The sequence below is a fragment of the Neopsephotus bourkii genome, unplaced genomic scaffold (assembly GCF_033783945.1).
Source record: "Neopsephotus bourkii isolate Nb327-2 ecotype Australia unplaced genomic scaffold, CSIRO-AGI_Nbou_v1 NB_196, whole genome shotgun sequence".
Taxonomy (NCBI): Eukaryota; Metazoa; Chordata; class Aves; order Psittaciformes; family Psittacidae; genus Neopsephotus; species Neopsephotus bourkii.
In genome coordinates this window covers 16,133,009-16,152,864 of record NW_026900709.1, presented here as the reverse complement: position 1 = coordinate 16,152,864, position 19,856 = coordinate 16,133,009, and the positions used below count along the sequence as shown (strand labels likewise).

Here is a 19,856-nt window from a genome sequence, read left to right as displayed (position 1 = left end):
TCCCCCCTAGCGTTCTGTGGATTCAACAGCAAAGCTTCCAGTGTCTTAGGCATTTTATTTTTTTTTTGTCCTTTGCAACAATGAGTCATCTGGACAGAGAATCAAAATACATTTCTAGTTAGCTTCTGATCCATCTAAGAGATGAATATGGCACTCCACTGTTAGAAACAGAAAACAACTCAGAAGTTCAAACATTTAAAACAAATAGAAATTTTTATTTTGTTTTATTTTTTTAAAGAAAAGACATATTTGAGGGCACACTACCTTGATGCTATGACTGCAGGAACTGGCACCTTCTTAGGACCATATGCTTCAGCATTAATAGTGTCTACAATAAACACTTTAACAGTAGGATTTTTAGCCCCAGCCTTCAAAGAGAATGCATCAGGTTATTCAAATCAGGCTCTGAACAATTCAGAATGAGGAAAATAACAACACTTTTTGCAGGAAAGGAGGCAAGGTGTAAAATAGATATTCAATTGTGTATAATAGGACAGATATGGTTTTTTAAGATCTCACAGTATCACTAAAACAGTATTATGGTACTTTGCATCATTTCATATGCAAAGACAAAAACCTTATAAACAGTCAAATTTAGTGCCTTTCCTTACAGAAAAATGTAGTTGATGGGAACCACCACTGAATTTGCATTAGGGATCTGTGCAGCACACTTGCTTACTTTGGTATAAAACTCTAGGAGTATATTCACAAGATTGCAATTGCTCTTTGACATTCCAGCTGTGAAATAAAATGGTTTAGCTTAAACTGATTTCATGCTTGCTTATTCATTGCATACATTATTAGTTTTTTAATTCTCCTCCATGTGTGGTTTAAAACATCCAGATTTACTTTAGAACTGCAACCCAGCTGACAGTTGAGTAACTTCTTAAGATGCATTAACATGATCAGTTGAAATCATATGAGCATGACAAGAGTCAGGAGAGCTAATAACATGCTGAAGAAATCCCAAACCAAAACCTTCTTGCCTTAGATCTGGCACTTGAAAGCAGTTAATATCCAAATCCCCTTGAGATCAAAAAGCACTATGAAGTGTGCAAATAAACTGAAGCTGTTATAGTCTTTATTTTTCAAAATTTACTGTAATGAAAAATAACAACAGCATAGTTAACACATCACAATAAGTAGACTGAATTGAAAAAACAAGGCTTGACCATGCAAGCATGGACTTGCACGTGCTCTTTACTTACATGAGTAATTCCATTTATTTCACTGATATTATTAAATATCTACAGTTTTGAATGTACCTATAGCTTTTCAGAACGTGGCTTAAGTTTTTTGGATTTTTGTTTGTGCCCCCCCCCCCAAATAAATTTAGGACATAATGGATTTAACCACTGTAATATTACAATTTTTAAAGCACAGTTAATTTTATCAAATGACCCATAACTCATTTATCAACAGAAAGTCAAAAGAATGATAAAACATACCTTTGGGTAGGGGATAATTATTTTTCTAGGATACTGGTCCTCACCAAAATATGAATATTCAATAACTGGTATGTCAGTATCATTAAATTGTACATATGCTAAATACTTTCCACTTGGAGACCACCACAATGCATATTTTGTTGCTAGCATTTCCTCTGAGGAAAAAAACCCAAATCATAATAGTTTATCATTGTTTCTCATTCCGATCTATTTTAGCATTTAGCACTTAGATATATAAAGTGAGTTATACTAAATAAATAACACTTAACATATTGCAATACATCTCAATTCTGAAAGGTCTTAAGAACTCTCAAAAAGGCACAGAGATCCCATTTAACTCGCTTGTTGTTCGTTTTTGTTTTTCTGTATGTATGTGGAGTTTCTTAAATTATTTTTTTTATGCACTGAAATGCCAAATTTTCACCAAAATTAAAAATTCCATTAAAGCTGAATGCCCAGCTATTGCCTGTGCAGCAGAAGGAAGCCCGGTATATAAGGTCTGATATAGTTTCAGTAACAAAACACCTAAGAGTATGTTTACACACTATGAATACAAAATGCAGTCATTGTATGGAAAATAAAATATGGAAATACAGTAATCTTTCGGGCTCCAAAAATAGTGCATCATCACATGTATTTTAGACTGGATTTTGAGAACTAGGTAATCTAAACAAAGCATTTAACATGTTAGTTGACGTTCTTCAAGATTTACTTACCTTCATAGACCCAGTCAGGAATCCCATTAAATATTTCATTCTGCTTTCCATCAGTAGTTATTTTAATTGGTGCCTCTCTTGGACTTCGTTTCAAATAGATATTATTCTGATATACATATACCTAAAGACAAGAAAGTATTTCTTATTAATATAGGCACCAGTAAGAGAGGTTAGAGTAAGATCTTTTGCAGCCAATGCTCTTACATTATACCAACAAGAAGACACAACAAATACAAAATGGGAAATAAATGCTACACAACAAGCTGTTGCAAATTCTGCAAGAGTAGGTACCTCACTAAATAAATGATACATTGCAGGCCAAATTCTATGTTCACCCATGTCAGAATAAATCCTTAGCAGCTCCTTTGAATTTAATAACTTCAGAGGATTTTGTGGCAAGTTTTGGTTTGGAAAATAAGGAAAAAAAAACAACAACAAAAACTCATTCAAATTGCTTTGTTTTGTAAGTGACCCTCAGACAAAGTGTTTTGTGTCTTCTCTATCTGCTTCCACCAAAACTAGAAGATAAAAAAACCCACCAAACCACAATGACTAAAATGAATATAATCAAACTTTAAAAAATCCGTCAAAAGGCCTAGGTGATGTGAAATGAGACAAAAAAAGGTTTTACTCACTCTGGGTTGTTTTGTTCGTGTCTAATAAACTAGTTATTAAAAGAGAGTTCTTGCAAGAAATGCTTGCAGGCCTTGTATATCTCTAAATTTCAATCAATCAAATGAATGGACATGTAGTTAAGAAACCAGCAACAGAAACTTCACTTTCTTAGAAAAGCATGCCTTCTGAAGCTATTAACATTTGTTAGCAATATCAGTGTAACATTTGACTATGTTGTGCTTTAAATGAAAACCAAAGCAACTCCTAAAACTCTCAGATCTGATACAAGGATATAAAAACATCACAGACTACTGGTACCAGGAAGATAGGAAACTGCCTTCAGAATTCTTGATAACAAAATGACAATATTTAACTAAATTGGGAGAACTAATACTCTCCTAGAACATGGAGAAATATTCCTAATAAATTGTCCATTCATATGTAGCGCACTCCTGGGTATTTTCTGAAATGAGTTTGATATTTACAATTTTTTTTTGCACAAATATTTTTCAATACTGGGTAAGTAGTTAAAAAACACTAATTGTTATTGGGCTGATCTTTTGGACCCAAGAATGAAAACAGTTTATAAACTCATTACTATGCAATAAGTCTTTTATCATTACTGAGATATCAAGTAGCTATTAAAAAGAAAAGAAAATAACATTTTTTGTAATAAGAACCTGACAGCCATTTTCTAGGATGAAAATTTTAGAAAAGATTTTAAACACTGCTCCTTTAAATCTCCATAGCAAACACATGTGTTACACAGTGTCAAAGGAAAACACATTGGTTTTCAGGCCCTGAAACTACATTTAAGCTGATATACAATTATGTTGGTCAATTCTTGATAGGAGATTGGCTGGCAAACTGAAACACGCAATATAGCTGACAACACAATTCTTCTATCTATCTAGACACAGACAAGATAAATTTTAACAAGCTAAAACTGTTTTGTCAGTCTTGCTTACAACCGAGGTTATTACACATAGTCCTTTCAAAATATAGTCTAATAAAATAATAACCAAAGGCAAACAAATGTTTTTTTAGCCACACAAAGCAAAATAATTTTAGTGCTTTGTTATCTTTACTGACCAATTTGTGTCCAGTGGGTGACCAGGATATATACTGAATTTTATGTGGAAGCTGATTTTCTGTTACAAAACCACTAAAAAAAAAAAAAAAGAATTTGAGATGGCTTTTTGTGCACAGTGCAAATGGATCATTATACTGTACATTCATATAAAATTCATGGAGGGCTATGTTTTCTAACACCTGATTGTTTTTTGAGCCATGCAAAATCAAGGCAGGCAGAGCGACATGCAGTAATGTGATGGTGTGCACCAGTGCTGGTAAAGCCTTCTAACTCAACCTTTTGAAAACATTCAACAGCAGAATAAGCCAGCCTTATCTCTTTCTAAATACTGCTTAGCCATCTACAGTACTTTGCTCCATCTGCAGCCTCAGCAAGTTACTGGGAAATGTGTTTTCAGGATATCGCATGCTAAGGCAACCATAACAGCAGCAGTTACAACATTTGTTAAGGATCAGGACCCACATGCAGTACCTCTCTACTCACATTAGCTTGCAGCAATCTTTTCCTGTCACCTTGAACCAACAGTTTCGCATGAGTGGAGCAGCTCAGTGCAGCCCCTTTTGCTCAGAACTGAGAAGCATTTGGTCACGTTACTACTTAAGGTATAAAAAGTCACTGGGGAGACATGTGGCCCTCTTCAAACTTGGGTGGAAAGAGTAGTGGTTTGAGGAAGATCTTGGGAAAGAGACCAAATACTATGGGAGAAGCTGTAAAGTTTTGAGGAACCCAGGACTGACTGTTCCAAGGTCACTGCAGCACTAAAGGAAATGTGAGAGCTCTAGGAAAGCTAAAGATTGGATCAACCATAAAAAGGATGAATTAGACAACAAAATGACATGGAGACACCAGGTGTGAAAGCTGAAGTAGACTCAATCATCCAAGATAGGGTGGGAGAAAATTATGCAAAGAAGAAAAATATATGCGAATCTTAAGCAGTGAAAGTTTTAGGGCATGAAATATAAATCAGTCTAAATACCTGTATGAGTAGGTGAAAGGACTGTATGATTTTCTTAAAGGCCATTTTTGTCAAGCAAACAACCTGATAGATTCAGGCAAAAGCAAAGCAGGGTGGTAGCCACATTACTGTGGAGTTTTTCAATGGAAATGCAAGCACATCGCTACAAAGTATTCAGCATAGTTCCCTGTTAAGAGATATCTGGCCTTACCCATATATGAGATCATAAATGTGGTATGATGCTGTATAGGAGTATCTCCACAGCTGCAAAAATTAAGTAGGAAAATAATATTATTGACTTGGACAAGATAATATAAAAGTAATCAGCTGTCTTTTTATAGCCTGGTCATTTCTCGAGAAAGTACTAAGAAAGATTTATCTGTAGCTATCACAACGAACAAAATACTAAATGAAACCAAACATTTCATGAAGTGGTATATTAATTACCTTTGAATAATTGCTTTCCAGAGCTATGAAATACTTGTCAGATGACAACACATAATTTGAAGCATTCACTTGTTTCTGAAAGATTCAGAAGTAGATTAGATTCTAGTAAAAAAAAAGGATTTGATGAGTTTTAATCCACTCACTTTTAAACTGGTACTTGAAATGCAACTGCATTTTGCTGCCTTTTTATTAATTGGAATGGTACGTACCATTGTGCTGTTAGTCATGATGGTAGTTGGGTAGTTCATTTCAACATTGTAGAGTATAATGTCATCTTCTGCAGACTGATGAAGATATTCATTGTCTTTATAAACAAGATAAAAGGGCTGTTACCTTGCATAGAAGATACTACAGAAAAGATCCATTTATCAAAGTATTCACACTCCTGTCAACGAATAGGCTTTGAGCAAAATCTTTTGGCATCTACATAATTTTTTTTTCCTAATGATGCCAAGGTACAGAGTTGTCAACAACCTGCTTTCAGGGTTCCCGAGTATGTTGTCAATATGACACACTGCACAAAGAATCAGCTAGTTAACTTTATGATTACATGCCAGATTTTAGTAATTGATCAAGAATACCACTGACAGACCCATTAGAAGGTCAGTATCGCAACGTAGCTGTTTTCAAGAAAACCATAACATTCTCATTTCTACAGATTCCATGAATAACAGCAGTATCATGTAACTGACACTATGTAAATGATACTCCCCTTACTCACACAGGCCCTACAAAGTAAGGATGAGTGCCCTACAAAGCAAATGGAATTGAACCCAACCTGTGCTCAAGACCTGAGACATGGTTTGGTAGAAAACAAAGATGAGAATTTTAGTTTCACATTATTATTTTTTGCTGCTAGAAACAGAGAGAAGGAATTACATGGTGTAGCTAAAGAAAGAGAGTCTTTAACAGGCAGCCTGAAACATTGTATAAGGTGTTCATTTTTAGGAAATTGGATCACCCTTGGATCTTTTGAGCACACTTCTGTGATTTGTGTTAACAGCATTTTTGGTGATCTCAGGCACTCTTAGAGATAGTCAATTTTAACTCCTTGCTTCAGAAGAAAAGTAGACATATGGAATGCTGTAGGCATGACTATCTATGGAATCTATGGCATGACTTTTGCGTGAGCTTTGTGACTGTTAAGAGGAAAGATAAGTCTAAGTGTGAAGGATATAAAGAGGGAAGGAAAATATTAGGTTTAGGTGATATGCTGCCTACATACTTCAAACATTCAGACAGAATTCTAACAAACGGTGACCTAATTTTTATATCATACAAGTGATGTCAATATACTTCAAATTATTAATTGTAAAATTTGAACTGCTGCAAGCAATGCCCTGGAAAGCTTCAGCTAAGTTCAAAAAATTGTGGGTAAAAACTAACTTAGTAAGACCGCTTCTGAATGGGCACTATGTTTCTTGTCTTGAGTCAGGAACAATTGCTTGAAGCAGCGCATAGATGGAGTGGTAGTGTGTGTACTAGACTGTAACCCAATCTAGTTCAAGTCTTTGGGTGCTTGCCATGCACAGATACATATCTCAGCAGCAATTAATTTCATGTCTTTATCTTCTACCTCAAGGAACTCACTCAGAAACTCAACCTTATTTTCTATGCAATGCTTTGGAACTTTGGAATTTCAGCAGTATCAACATTTCGTTAGATGAGACAAAATCAGCTGGGCTCATTGCAGACCTAAATACTCATGAAAACAAAGGAGAATGGGGCCTGTAAGATAGGCTACCTCAATTATTACAAATGATAAGTGAAAAAGGGCTGTGACAAACACAAAGAAGAAGATTGCTTAAGAAATTACTGACACATTGATGTATTTCTTTCACTTACTGCAATGAATATGACAGTAAAGAAATAAAACACTGAAAGCCTCTGTAAAATTATACTTGACTCAAACATGTCTGTTGAAACATCAAATACCTGGAATTTCTAGAATGACTGACAGAATAGTAAATTTCAACCATAAGTTTTGACTAGCAGATTGTTTTAATTTCATAGTTAGCATTCATTCACAGTAAAGCTGGAAGGAAAATACATTTCTCAGTCTGTGTAAACCAGTTTGGAAATATATATTAAAAAGGCTCATGTACTTTTGAGGAAAGGTTTTACTTACCTGACACCCAATATGGAAAAAATGTTTTATATTGGAAGTTTCCATTCAGGTAATCCTCCAGTGTGAGGGCTCTGGGTCCATCATCTGTGTTGACAACTAAGACGATAGAAAGTTTCTGTTAATACAATAGTGTGAAGTGTGGAAAAAAAAAAGGAAAAAAAGAAAAAAAGAAGCAGTTACTAGTCCATTATTTCTTTCCCTTTTTTTTCTTTTTTTTCTCTTTAGCACCAGAGAATAGTGAGGATAGCATAATCCTGGAAGTACACAGACAGTAAGTAGGCACAGCAGAAAGTTTTCTGTTACTGTTCTGGTAAGGTCCACACAAAACCACAAACTAATCTAGTTCACCCAGTCATTTTTTCACTCAGATATATTTGCTTGTAGACCCCATGAGTCCCAGAAGAGCCTTTTCTATGCAGAAGACAAATCAAAGTTTTTTTCTAAAGCACAGTTTCATGAACTTGTGTGGTATGTAGAGACAAATATTTTAATAGGAATTTGCATATATTCAGCAGACTCAAACAGCAGGATGTACTTACTAACCCCTACTGCCAAATTTCATAAATACCTCATCAACCAGAGTTAGAAGATGGACATAGGGCTTCCAAAATGATCACCATTCACATATTTCTCTTATTAGCTACATGAAAAAATAATAGATAAAGGTATGCTGATAAAAATAAAGCTGAAAAGTAATGAATGAGTGAACCTGAACTTCAACTTTTAATTTAATGCTGCAAAAGAAAATTGGCAATGATTCTGGAGAGAAGAAAGGTACTCTGATATTAGATTTGTAAGCATATTGGACAGCTGCATAAAAATAAGGAATAAAATTGTGTCTGGTTTTGTGGCTTTTGTTTGACTATATTTCCTCCCAGTGCTAAACAGCATAAGCTATGGCAGAATTTAAAAACCAAGCTTAAGGATAAGCACCTATATGGGAATTGGGTAATTTGAAAATGCTGGTTTGCTAAGTGCATGAAAGTGAAAAAAAATCCTTTGCAAAAATGTAAAAAAAAAAAAGGCAAAAACCTACGCAGCTCACAAGAGAAAGAGCACTCAAAATATTTAATCCTCAAAAGATATAGGAACATTTCTGATAAAGGCCACTTTTTAAAGTTCAGTACCACAGTAATTGCAGCTTTTAAGTCTAGGCATTCTGGATTCTATGCTTTCCTCCTTTAAAATCAAGGGGACGTTTGCCACAGTCTTCAGAGACAGGAGATGTCACACTGCAGCTGAGTAGATCTCTGCCACTTCCCCTGTTTGTTCCTTCAGAGCAATGAGGTGACAGCCAGATAATCAAGATGACTCGTTGCCCTCAGGTTTCATATCATGCTCCATCACTTCCTCATTACAGCTGCCCCCTCTGTTAAGATCACAGTGACTTCCTGGGAAATGTTTCTTCATATTCTCTTCCATAGTACTTCATAATGATAATACATATTTTCTTCTGGTGACTATTATTTACTGTAGAATACACATGTCAGGTTGACTTGACACTAGCCTTGTCTGCACTAATGCAGAAGAAAGCTGTCATAAGAAATAAAACTGAATGCCAATCCACAGGCAAAAACCCATTGGTATAAACTCTGAGCTAGCAGTATGTCCAGAAAATATCTCAAGAAGTTCAGTAAGAAGTTAATTCTTCTTGGTAATGCCGTGACTGTATATTAGAGATCCCTGATATGCTAACGATAAGCATAAAGATGTCAAGCTCTTAAAAAAATGCATAGAAAATAATTCCAAACAAGAATTCACTTCTACTTATACTGAGTGATTATTACTTATCACTAGCTTCCAGTTTAAATTCCCCGTGTGAATATGCCTATTTGCAAAAGAAATCCACTGTTAAGATCTATTTCTATGGCTGCGTGTATAGGAGGCTTATATTTGCAGTCCTTTTTGATACCTTAATTTGGTAAAATTTCCTGGTTCCTTCTCTCAGATTAAGAGGATTTTTTTTACTAAAAAGACAAGCAATATCACAAATGTCTCTTCTCTGGTCTAATTTTCACAGCTCTAATTTAAACCTTTACTCTGTTAGTCATCTCACATACATACTTAATATTCTGTGATAATTTATTATGACTGCTAATGATTTTCAAAATGTGTCCACTCCTATCTGAATTTCTACCAGTGGACTGCAAAAAATGTGAACACAACTATTTCTTACTTGATTACTTATAATTTTGAATGCTTGTTTCTAGGCAACAGAAGATATCTTCAAATGTTTTAAATGCTTTAATTAAAGGCACCATTTTTAATAGTTTTCTATAATTGTTGCTGATTCTTTCTTCTGAAACTAAAGACTGGCTCAGTAATAGTATTCAAAATCTCTGCTCACAGAACAAACCCTAACATGAAGATTACGTTACAAGTCTGCAGCACTGTACAGACACTGATTTGGATGGCTGTTGGTGAGCCTGGTAAAGTCTTTTGTTGTGTTGTGTTTCTCAATGAAATAAAGATGAAAAAAGATGCCAAGGGACAAGGAAGCAAATAGCTGAGCAAACCAAAGAAATGAAAGCTTACCAAATTTCAGCTTTGCTCTTTTCCCTTTACCACCCCACTGCCTCAGTTTTAATCTTTTGTGGTCCATTTGCATCCATTTACAGCATGTAGTTCTGTATTTCTGCACCAAGTCAGTTAACTTGCTTTATATATTCCATGATCATAATGATTCACTTGTGCATTTGAGTGTATTCGCCATACATGTGAATCATGGTGATAAAAGCCTGTAAGAATCTATTAAATGTTACTGAGTTTATACAGACACCTTCTCCTTTACTGTTCAGTTCACTGTTGTGAGAGAGCTTAATAAAACACAAAAAGATGAACTTTCAGTTATATTAAGCTCAGATTTACTTTATGCACAGCAATCCATCACTATGAAATTCTGTTTGTATTATCAGGATTATTCCCTTTCAAAGACCACTAGACCAATACAACCCTTGCATTAGATTTCAAAGCCCTGTTGACTTATTCTACAATGTGGTCTAATGTGCATCCATATAAATAGTGTCTACTGCTGCCAAATTAAAGAAAGTATACATAATAATCAATAAGTATTCAGTTTTCTGTATTTTTTATTTTTGTATATGTAACTGTATATAGGTATATGTATTTGTAAGCAATTAATATATATGTATTTTTATATGTATTTTATTTAGCAGCCACTGCTACACGGCAAGATGACTTGCAAATGAAAAGTGGTTATCAGTACTATATTCTGCTTCTGAACTAGACTGTCCATTCTCATCTCTGCTGTTTGATGCTGAATATCTAAAGTGCAAGTTCCTTCAACATGCACAGGAAAACAGCCTTCCACTTGAGGAGACCACAGCTCAGTTCAGCATCAGAAATTAATTCCAACACTCCTGATCTGCTCCAGAGCTTCTGGTCACACTCGGCTCCACATCAGCTCAGTCTGCATTTCTATACCCACATCACATTCAGTCATTTTTTTATGAGGTGTAACACTGGTTTCTCAGCGAAAGCTACTTCAAAAACACCCTTTGGAATGAGAAGAAAAGATGAAGTCTGAACAAGTCATGTTCCTCAGTATGATACAGCTCTTGTTAGGAACAGAAAGTGTGTACAGAAAGGTAAAGCGTGCTAGAATGAGAATGGTTTAGTTTACTACAGACTCTAACATCTCTACTGCTAAGGGTCTAGGAAAGGGAAAAAGCTCTCCTCCTTAGTGATAGACTAAGAAAGAATCACTATAATCCCTTTCATCTATTGAAAATAATGTTTTCAGAAAATATAAAGAAAAGCTAGTATAAAAATTTAACCTTGGATCATAGCCATCATACTGCATTTCTAAGCATAGACTTGGAGAGATTTTTTTTTGGTAACCCCTTTAAAATAGTCCTAAATCGGAGTATTTATTCTGCCACCAGCATGTGAAAATTAATGCACAGAAAATTAATAGAGTCTGTTTTGGGTAAGCACTTCATGCCATTTTAAGAATGTAAGTGACAAAGAGTTTCTTCAAACCACTAGTCAGATTTGGAAAGAAAAGGCCCACCCAACCCCATAGTCCTAGAAGTATTGTCACAGACTGCTGCTGTACAAGCATAGCAGACTGAACCCTCTTAAGGGAGTATAACATAATGGAGAATATAGGGTTTATCTAGAAAGATTTTAGCTGATGGAGAAGTATGGCCTCCAATCTGATCTACAACATCAGAGGCAGGGGCTTGGTCTCAGGTCTAGGTCAAGTGTACAATGGGGACAGAAACATTGACATGTACTATTCTGGTTTTGGTTGGGATAGAGTTAATTTTATTCCTAGTAGTTGGTATAGTGCTTTAGTTAAGAATAATTTTGATAACACACTGATGTTTTAGTTGTTATTAAGTAGCGCTTACCCAAGTTAAGGACTTTCCAGCCTCATGCTCTCTGCCAATGAGGAGGGGTACAAGAAATTAGGAGGGAGCACAGCCAGGACACCTGACCTGAACTAGCCAAAGAGGCATTCCATACCACAGAACAACATGCTCAGTATATGAACTGGGGGCAGTGGGCAGGAAGGGACTGATCGCTGCTCAGGGCCAGGCTGGGCATTGGTCAGTAGGTGGTGAGCAATTGTATCTTGCACCACTTGCTTGTTTTTATGTTTGGTTGGGTTTTTTTTTTTTTCATTTGTTTTCTCCCTCTTTATTTCCTATTATTATTATTGTATTTTACTTTATTTTAATTATTAAACTGTTCTTATCTCAAGCAATGGATTTTGCCTTTTTTTTCCTTGATCCTCCTCCTCATCCCACTTGGGTTTCAGGGTGGGGAGTGAGAAAGTGGCTATGTGGTACTTATTTGCCAGCTGGGCTTAAACCATGACAGTTCTGATTCTGAATATTCATTAAAAATAGCAAAAGAAAAGATTAATTTGGTATCTGAGAAATACATTCAGTTAATTGTAACTGCCTATGGTTTTGCTATTGCTTTTCAACTGCAGACAAATTTGTTTTTTCTTGTTTATGCTGCAGAACAGGCCTAGATACAGCAGCGTGTAAGTGAAAAGAACCTTTCTGAACAGTTTAGACCTGGGTTATCATAGTTAGGTAAATCACTCAGCACATCCCTAGGTCAAAGAAATGTCAAAACCCCATCACTAATTTCTTAGGCATAGATGCCACTTGCTATATTGAGATTGCCCATCTTGCTTTTCTGAGCCCCACAGAAATTGTGTATAACTGCAACTAAGTATTTCCCCCTGACTTCATCTCCAAACATAATTGTTTCCCAATATAACTTTTGAGAATTTTTCACAGTTTTATATTCTTCCATATGTAAACCAAAACCAGCTATCAAATCTTGAGGTATTAAGGAATATGAAGTTACTAGAAACTCAGCAGACAAAACTAGAACTAGATGTTTCTTCCAGTTCTTTCAGAATCACATATGACATGTTTCTTTGCTGATTTCTTACGCAGAAGTTTAGTTGGTCTGTGTCTATACATTCCTTGTATGCAATTAATTGTCTTGCTAGATTGCCACATCCTTTCAGTTAAACAGCAGCAAAGGTGGAATGTGCAAACAACATTCCATTTCTGTAGCCATTTCCTTTCTTTGACTTGCAAAATGTGTAACTGCAACATGAATTAATATTTTTCCATTAACAACTGATCAGTATACTACAAAGAATTTGAAAGGCCTTCAAACAGGTAACTGCATCGCTTGCACTTCCACCTATGAATAAGGACATAATCAGATGTGTTCAATATAATTGTGTTCAACATAGAATCATAGAATCATTAGGGTTGGAAAGGACCGTAAGATCATCTGTTGTTTAATCCACAATTGTCTAAAATACTTTTTCAAAAGCATTCAGTAAAGAAAGATAAATTCTTTGTCATCTTACTGAATCTAAACGTGATGTCTGATATGACACAAAGTCACCATTCCAAGAAACTATACAGATGAAATGTGCTCTTTGTAATGGCCCAGGTACCAAAGAGGCTCAGAACAAGACTAGTGAGCTGGTATGTGATAACCTCAGAAGGGAAAAACACATTCACTTCCTCCTACAGTACCTTCCATGATCTATCCTTGATATGACCTATCTTCATATTCTCATGCTGCATAACAGGATCAACCATAACTGCTTCAGAAACCTCCATTTCTTCTCTCAAAAAAAACCCACCCATGATGACTATATTCCACAGAAATCCAAAGTAGTAAAGAGATTTCACCCTTCACAAGCCCTGCATATTACCTACAGTATCTAACTTGCATAAGACAAGTAGATAACTGATTTTGCACCGCTTAGTTCTAAATGCAAAACTGATTTATTAATCTTGGTCACACTGCCAACACATGAACAAAGAATAATAATTAAAAAAATAAAACCCTTTAAATAGATACTGTTAGTAGAATGAAGGCTTTTTATTATTATTTTAATTATTTTAGAGTCGTTCAATTAATCTGCTACAGTGAAAGGGTCACATAAATAATTAAATAGCCCTTAACACACCTCTCATAGAAAATATTACCATAAAGAGAGCCCCACTCAACCTCTAAATTTCAAACCACACATACTTCAGACTTTTCTAGAGGACTAATTTTCCTACAGCTGGCTTAATACTACTGGAGCAAATATATATGTAACAGTATATAACAATAATAGAGCAAACAGAGCAAACTATGCATCCCTATTTTATACAATGCTGACTTTAATTTTTAAATGCAATATTATGTATATTCACAATCATACCCTACCTACAACAAAATGCTCAACTTGTAATTGGATAGAGAACTTCTGTAATTATTACACAATTTAAAACCAAATACAAGTTCACCAAGCTAAAGGAAATTACTAACAGTTTGTGAGAGTCTCCTGACTTCTAACACAAAAATTAACAAAATATGAGATCTCAGAATTATTTTTGCAGTCCTGCACAAGAAAGTTAATTCAGGTGCTTTTCACTACAAGGAGTTCCTTGTTTCAGCATCTACTGGCATTTCAATCCTACCTTCAGGATATTCAGCTGTCAGTACATTTCTGTAAAGCGATAAAGCCATAACAAGTCTGAAAGGACAGGACAACCGTAGAGATGACTTAACAAACTTTTGTGAACTTTAGAAGCCATAATAGCTAAAGATACTGTGTTTTACACTACATTACATTACAAATGCCTTACCTCTTGATGGAAGCAGTATAATACACACCAGTAATAAGGAAAGCAAAAGGCATATAACCACGCCAAAAATTATTTTTAGCCGGGTCTGCAGGACAGAAACAAACAGTAATTACATTTCTAATATTGTCTGAAGCATGCTTCTATGGCTTCTAAATAATTAAATCCTTCCACTCTAACTGCTGCAACCCGTACAAGCAACAAGCAAAAATGTCCCTGCAATACATTTGAAATTACTTTCCTTTCCTTTTTCTTTAAAACAAATACTTTCACATCAGAGCCTGGCCTTGTGCAACAGCTGAGAGTTGAGAACAACAGATATAAATGTTACCAAACGCAGAATTCGGCAGCATACAGACCTTCATTTTCCTGCTGTATTCTCAAAGAATGTAAATTCTCTCTTCTGGGTGTTGGTCAGTGGATCTAGGAGAGGAGTTTGAAAAGGCAGTGTCTGTTTTCACAGTTGGAGGCTAAACCTCTGGCAGACTTTATCTTTTTTTTTTTTTTCCCCTACATACTTTTGAAAACTATGCCAAATTTCAAAGGGTTTCCATAAAATTAGAAACACACTTTTGAGGAAGTTTTAGGACCAGAAATGGACAGTGGGTGGCTATACGGGTGGTGATTATATACTTCCCACCAATGTGAGCTATAACCAACATCTGCTTACACTAACTTGAGGGTTTTATGACTCAACAGTTACTCGATATGTACTGTTTTTCTCTGAAAAGTATCTACTGTGTATTTTGGCAATCCTCACATTCTCAGGACATAATCATGACCTTTTTTTCTGCTCTCTACGGCAAAATTCAAAGCAAACCCCACAGCTTTATTGTTTAGCTATAATTCATGTATATTTACTTTCTGAAATAATACATGATGGCGTAAGAATGCAAAACAAGAAGCAGAAACAGATATAATGTAATGTCTTCCACATGTGAGGAGAATTACGTTTTTTCCCAGAAAACGATAAACTTCTTTAGGCCATGTAAGGAGAACGCAGAGAAGTAAATATCCACAGGCTCAGTGCAAATTCTGAAACAGTGCTTAAACCACCAACTGTATTCAGTATTTTATTTAGCTCACTGAAATGAGGTCAACTGAAAACGGAAAACTTCTCTTGAGACCGCAGTCTCAAGTTACATGAGAGATACCTCTGCAGCGAGAAGAATCGCTCCAGAAGGGAAGCAGCAGCATGCCGTGCTCATTAGGCTGACTTTACCCACGTTTCCTTATTCACGGTATGCCTTAAAGCCGCTCCGGGGAGCGATGGCGAAGGGTAGGCCGCTCCCCCCAGCAGGGGCCGCGGGGCTTGTGAGGGGGGAGCAACGGCCGGGCGGGAAGGGGGGACTAACTGTCGGAGGGAAGCAGGCACGCTGCCCCCTAGCGGCAGTGCGCACTGTAGCGGCTCAGTCCGGGCTGAAAAAGGACAGAAACGGTTAAAGGAGGCACCATGTCTTCGGGTGCTAGCGGCACTGAGCCTGCTCCGCACAGCAGCCCCTTATCCCGCAGGTAGCCTGGTCCCTCAGGAGCGCTCTGCGCTGTCCGCTCCTTCCTTCACCACTCGTTGCTCTTCCCCAGCACCGCCCATGCTTTCAGGCTTGCTGGCGTCGCTCCGTGAAGTTGGATGCTGTTTAGCACATCTGCACATGCCCTGCAATGCACAGTAGCTTATTGCCCATGTCCAGGTCTCAGAAGGATGGCCTCAAAAAGGAAATCCTTCCAGTCCTCCTATCACAGGGCCAGTATCATTCTTTCAGATACTTAACCTGAGCATGAGTCTAGGTCATGCATTTGAGATGTATTAAGAAAAGAAACAACCAACCAACCAACCCATAAAAAACCCCAAACAAGTAAACAAAACCCCCCAAACCAAAAAGGGGGTAGTATCGTACTCTTCAAAGTATTCATTCTTACAGTGTGCTGGCAGGAAACCAAGGACCAGCCAACAAACCAACCAAGGACCTGTGCAGGGTGTTCTGCCCCACAGCCATGGGTTCAGGCTTTGTGTTATGTTGTTCTGGGTTCAGCAGTAGCAGTCCATTTTTTCTCCCTCTTGGTAGCTGGTGCAGCTTTGTGTTTTGACTTTCAGCCTGGGAATAGAGCTGATAACACCGATGTTTTCAGTTGTTGCTCAGTAATGTTTACTCTGACTAAGGACTTTGTGAGTCTCATGCTCTGCCAGGGAGGAGGGAACCCAAGCTAGCCAAAGAGGTAATCCATACCATAGCATGTCATGCATGGGGAGGTAACTGGGAGTTACCCGGAAGGGCACGGGCTGTCTTTTGGGCCGGACTACGGACTATGGCAGTTGTTTTTGGCGCCCAACGTGGGGCACGAAGGGTTGAGATAACGACAGATCTGTCTGGAGTGTGTCTAATCGTATTTGTGATAAGCATTTATTGTTTTAGATTAATAGTCACTCTTCACAATGCTGATTTATTGGCTCTCAAACTTGTTTCTCTTGATCTCACAGTTTCAGTATATCGTACCTTGGAGCCAGTATTTGCTGTTAGTGTTTTTCAAGTGTGGGACCTGGGCTAAGGTTCTTGTCTCATTGTACCTTATGGTAATGACTTGTAATACAATAGAATCATTGATCATGAAACTGATCTGGCTTATTGACTGTAGCTTCCCAGCCATTACACATGGTGCCCATGCCAGGGGAAACACAGTGCCTGGTGGTGGGCCTTCCTCTGCTTGGCCTCCACAGACTGCTCAGGGCAGCAAGGCCCAGCTGCACCCTCAGGCCAGGCACAGCTTCCTTATTGCTGCCTCAGCCTACGTGGCAAATGTCAATCATCAAAGGCTGCCATAAACCAACAGAACAGTCACTAGATTTGACATGAGACTTAGAGACCATTAATTGGAAGTCGCAGGTCGGGCTTCAGCATTCTTGATTTTGCATGTGGAGTCTGATGAATGACCTCACTGTTCTCCCTGCATTAGTTTCATATTTCTCTTCTGTGCTTAACACCAAAAAGGGAAAAATAAGAGAGTGGGGAAGGGAGTGCAAAATGGTGGTGCCTCCGTGTGAAATCAGACATGGGGACTATGATTTTTCAGAGGAGGCTAACAAGGACCAAGTACCCAAATCTGACTGAAATTCAGTAGAACCCCTCTGGCTTCTTTGAAAATAAAAAATGAGATTAAATAGGTTCCCTGTCACATGAAACTGTCCAGCAGAAGTTTGACAAATGTTTTACAGAGAAATAAACCTCAGTGTATTACCAACAAAGATGGTGAAGTTACCACCTTAGCCTAACAGTATGGGCTGCAATTTGAACCCTAACACCAGCCTTGGTGAGGCAGCAGTTCATCTGGGCAGTGTTTTGGCAACATTCCTTATATTAGGCTTGGTGGGGGGAATTTTTGAAAACATAGTAAAATCAACTGTCTGAAAAAGTGATATGAAACATGCCTTGGTTTCCCATAAACCCAGTTTTCTGCTCTCCCTAGTTCTTGTCACAACAACAAAGTACGAATTATACCAGATGAAGTTTCTCAGTAATAGCCATTCTGTTGACATAAGCCATACATGGAAAAAGACCTGAGAAAGCTAAAATACATTGTTCCTGATACACTCTATATGAAGAGCAGAACTGAGCTCATAAACAATAGGTTCCTAACAAGATAAACCACAGCTATTGAAAATTCCCAAACCAGAAAAGGATTGTGACAAATTACTTTTTCCCATGTAACTCATGCTTCTTATCCATATTTCCAAACAGTTACTTATTTCCTAACATTCTGTGCTGCCATGTGTATTTCCAATAACACAGTTCATAGATTTCTTTCCTATCACCATTGGTTATTTCTGACAACCAGAACATCACAAAATTGCAACTGGAGGTTTTGATCAGGCTACTTTTCACTTCCAAATCTGCAGCTTCCTCTAATGAATGCATACTTAAAGAATGCCTCAAAGGAAATGCTTCAAATGATCTAAAAGGCTTTACTTACTATATGCTGCATACTATGGTTTGTGGTTTGTTTTTTTTTTTTTTCCTAATTTGGAAGTCTAATTATTTGGGCATGTGCTGTAGTAAGATTCACAAAGGTTGCAGCATTAGAAGCAAATAAAAATTTACCTGGCAAGTTCTGTATATCTATTGCTCCTAACACCTGAACTCCCTTCTCTGAACTCTTTATACTAGCACCAGCGAATAAGCAAACAGCAATTCTTTCAAGAGCCAAAGCTTTTCATAACTCTTGCAACATTAGAACTCCATAATGTAAGATAGAAACAAAAGTGTAACGAAGTTAGAAAAAGGGTGAATCAGTTGGAGAAATGGAAAAATTATGGAACAGATAACACATACATTAACAGATAAACATACTCAGTTTGTACAGCAACTATGCAACCAGTTATGCAACTACTCTAAGGTTGCTCAGTATTTACATTTCATAGATGAGGACACGAAGATTTACAGATATAAGTTGTGCATGATATCAGAACAAAAGTTGATAAAATAATGAAAATGTAACTAAAGCTTAACCAGTTCTTGAGTATCCATACACATAGCTAGACAAATTCCCAGCAAGTAATAGTTTTTCTTCTTTCCACATTTGCAAACAAATAAAAGCTGTAAGTAGAAAATACAATCAGGATTTGTCACATTCCCTGGAGGACTTTGGGTCTATAAATGCAATAAATGCAAAAGTAACTAGCAGATAAAATATGGCAATTTAGCTTGTTTTTTACAACTTCATACTTCCTGCATGAACAATATAGGGCATGCTTTACAACCCCATTCAGAGACAATAACTTGAAGTGGAAATTCCTTATCCTACACACCAGAAGGATTCATTTGATGTTCATAATGCATTATGCTGAAGTGAGATTGTGCAAACACTCTTTAAGCTTTGGTGATAATGTGGCTGAGTCACGCTAGGAACTGGGAGTGTACCAGCAGCACACTGGTGAACTACAAGAAGACTAGGCATGTTTGTGATACAACCCTGTTGCACTTAAATATAGAAGAAATCCAGCTGCATATGCTCTTGTTCCTTCAAATAGAGGGAAGTGTCAAAAGCCTAGATATCAGAAAATCTACTCTGCGTGGAAAATTATTTGATTGAGGACTCAGAAGAAACCTATGTAACAATATAATCTTTCAATCAGGGTTTTATGCTTCTTTAAAAGTGCTGAAGAAATTACTTTAGACTCCTGAAAATGCTATGTACAGTGATTAAGTTAAATAACTATAGCAACTAATTAATACAGAAATCCAGAGATGATATGGATGATGATAATTTACCAAGAGAGACTATTCTAGTAATGAATTTGTAGTATATTTGATAGCACT

At 36.9% G+C, this 19,856-nt stretch overlaps 1 protein-coding gene across 8 annotated transcripts in view; it reads right to left on the bottom strand.

The window, feature by feature from the left end:
• Positions 1 to 15,239, bottom strand: part of FAP (fibroblast activation protein alpha) — a 39,260-nt gene extending 24,021 nt beyond the window's left edge. The window contains exons 1-10 of one of the 8 annotated variants that reach the window (XR_009724005.1): positions 14,907 to 15,239; positions 14,551 to 14,635; positions 7,403 to 7,498; positions 5,484 to 5,578; positions 5,275 to 5,349; positions 5,039 to 5,091; positions 3,872 to 3,944; positions 2,165 to 2,285; positions 1,449 to 1,603; positions 265 to 368 (exon numbers count right to left, since the gene is read on the bottom strand). Coding sequence is in view for 6 of the 8 variants with exons in the window: in XM_061344037.1 (XP_061200021.1) it covers positions 265 to 368; positions 1,449 to 1,603; positions 2,165 to 2,285; positions 3,872 to 3,944; positions 5,039 to 5,091; positions 5,275 to 5,349; positions 5,484 to 5,578; positions 7,403 to 7,498; positions 14,551 to 14,635; positions 14,907 to 14,912 (863 nt within the window). In the remaining 2 variants the exon portion in view is untranslated. Of the gene's footprint in view, positions 1 to 264; positions 369 to 1,448; positions 1,604 to 2,164; positions 2,286 to 3,871; positions 5,092 to 5,274; positions 5,377 to 5,483; positions 5,579 to 7,402; positions 7,499 to 14,550; positions 14,636 to 14,906 lie in introns of those variants that run through there. The other 7 variants (XR_009724006.1, XM_061344037.1, XM_061344029.1 and 4 more) reach the window with 7 other exon arrangements.
• Positions 15,240 to 19,856: the final 4,617 nt, after the last annotated feature.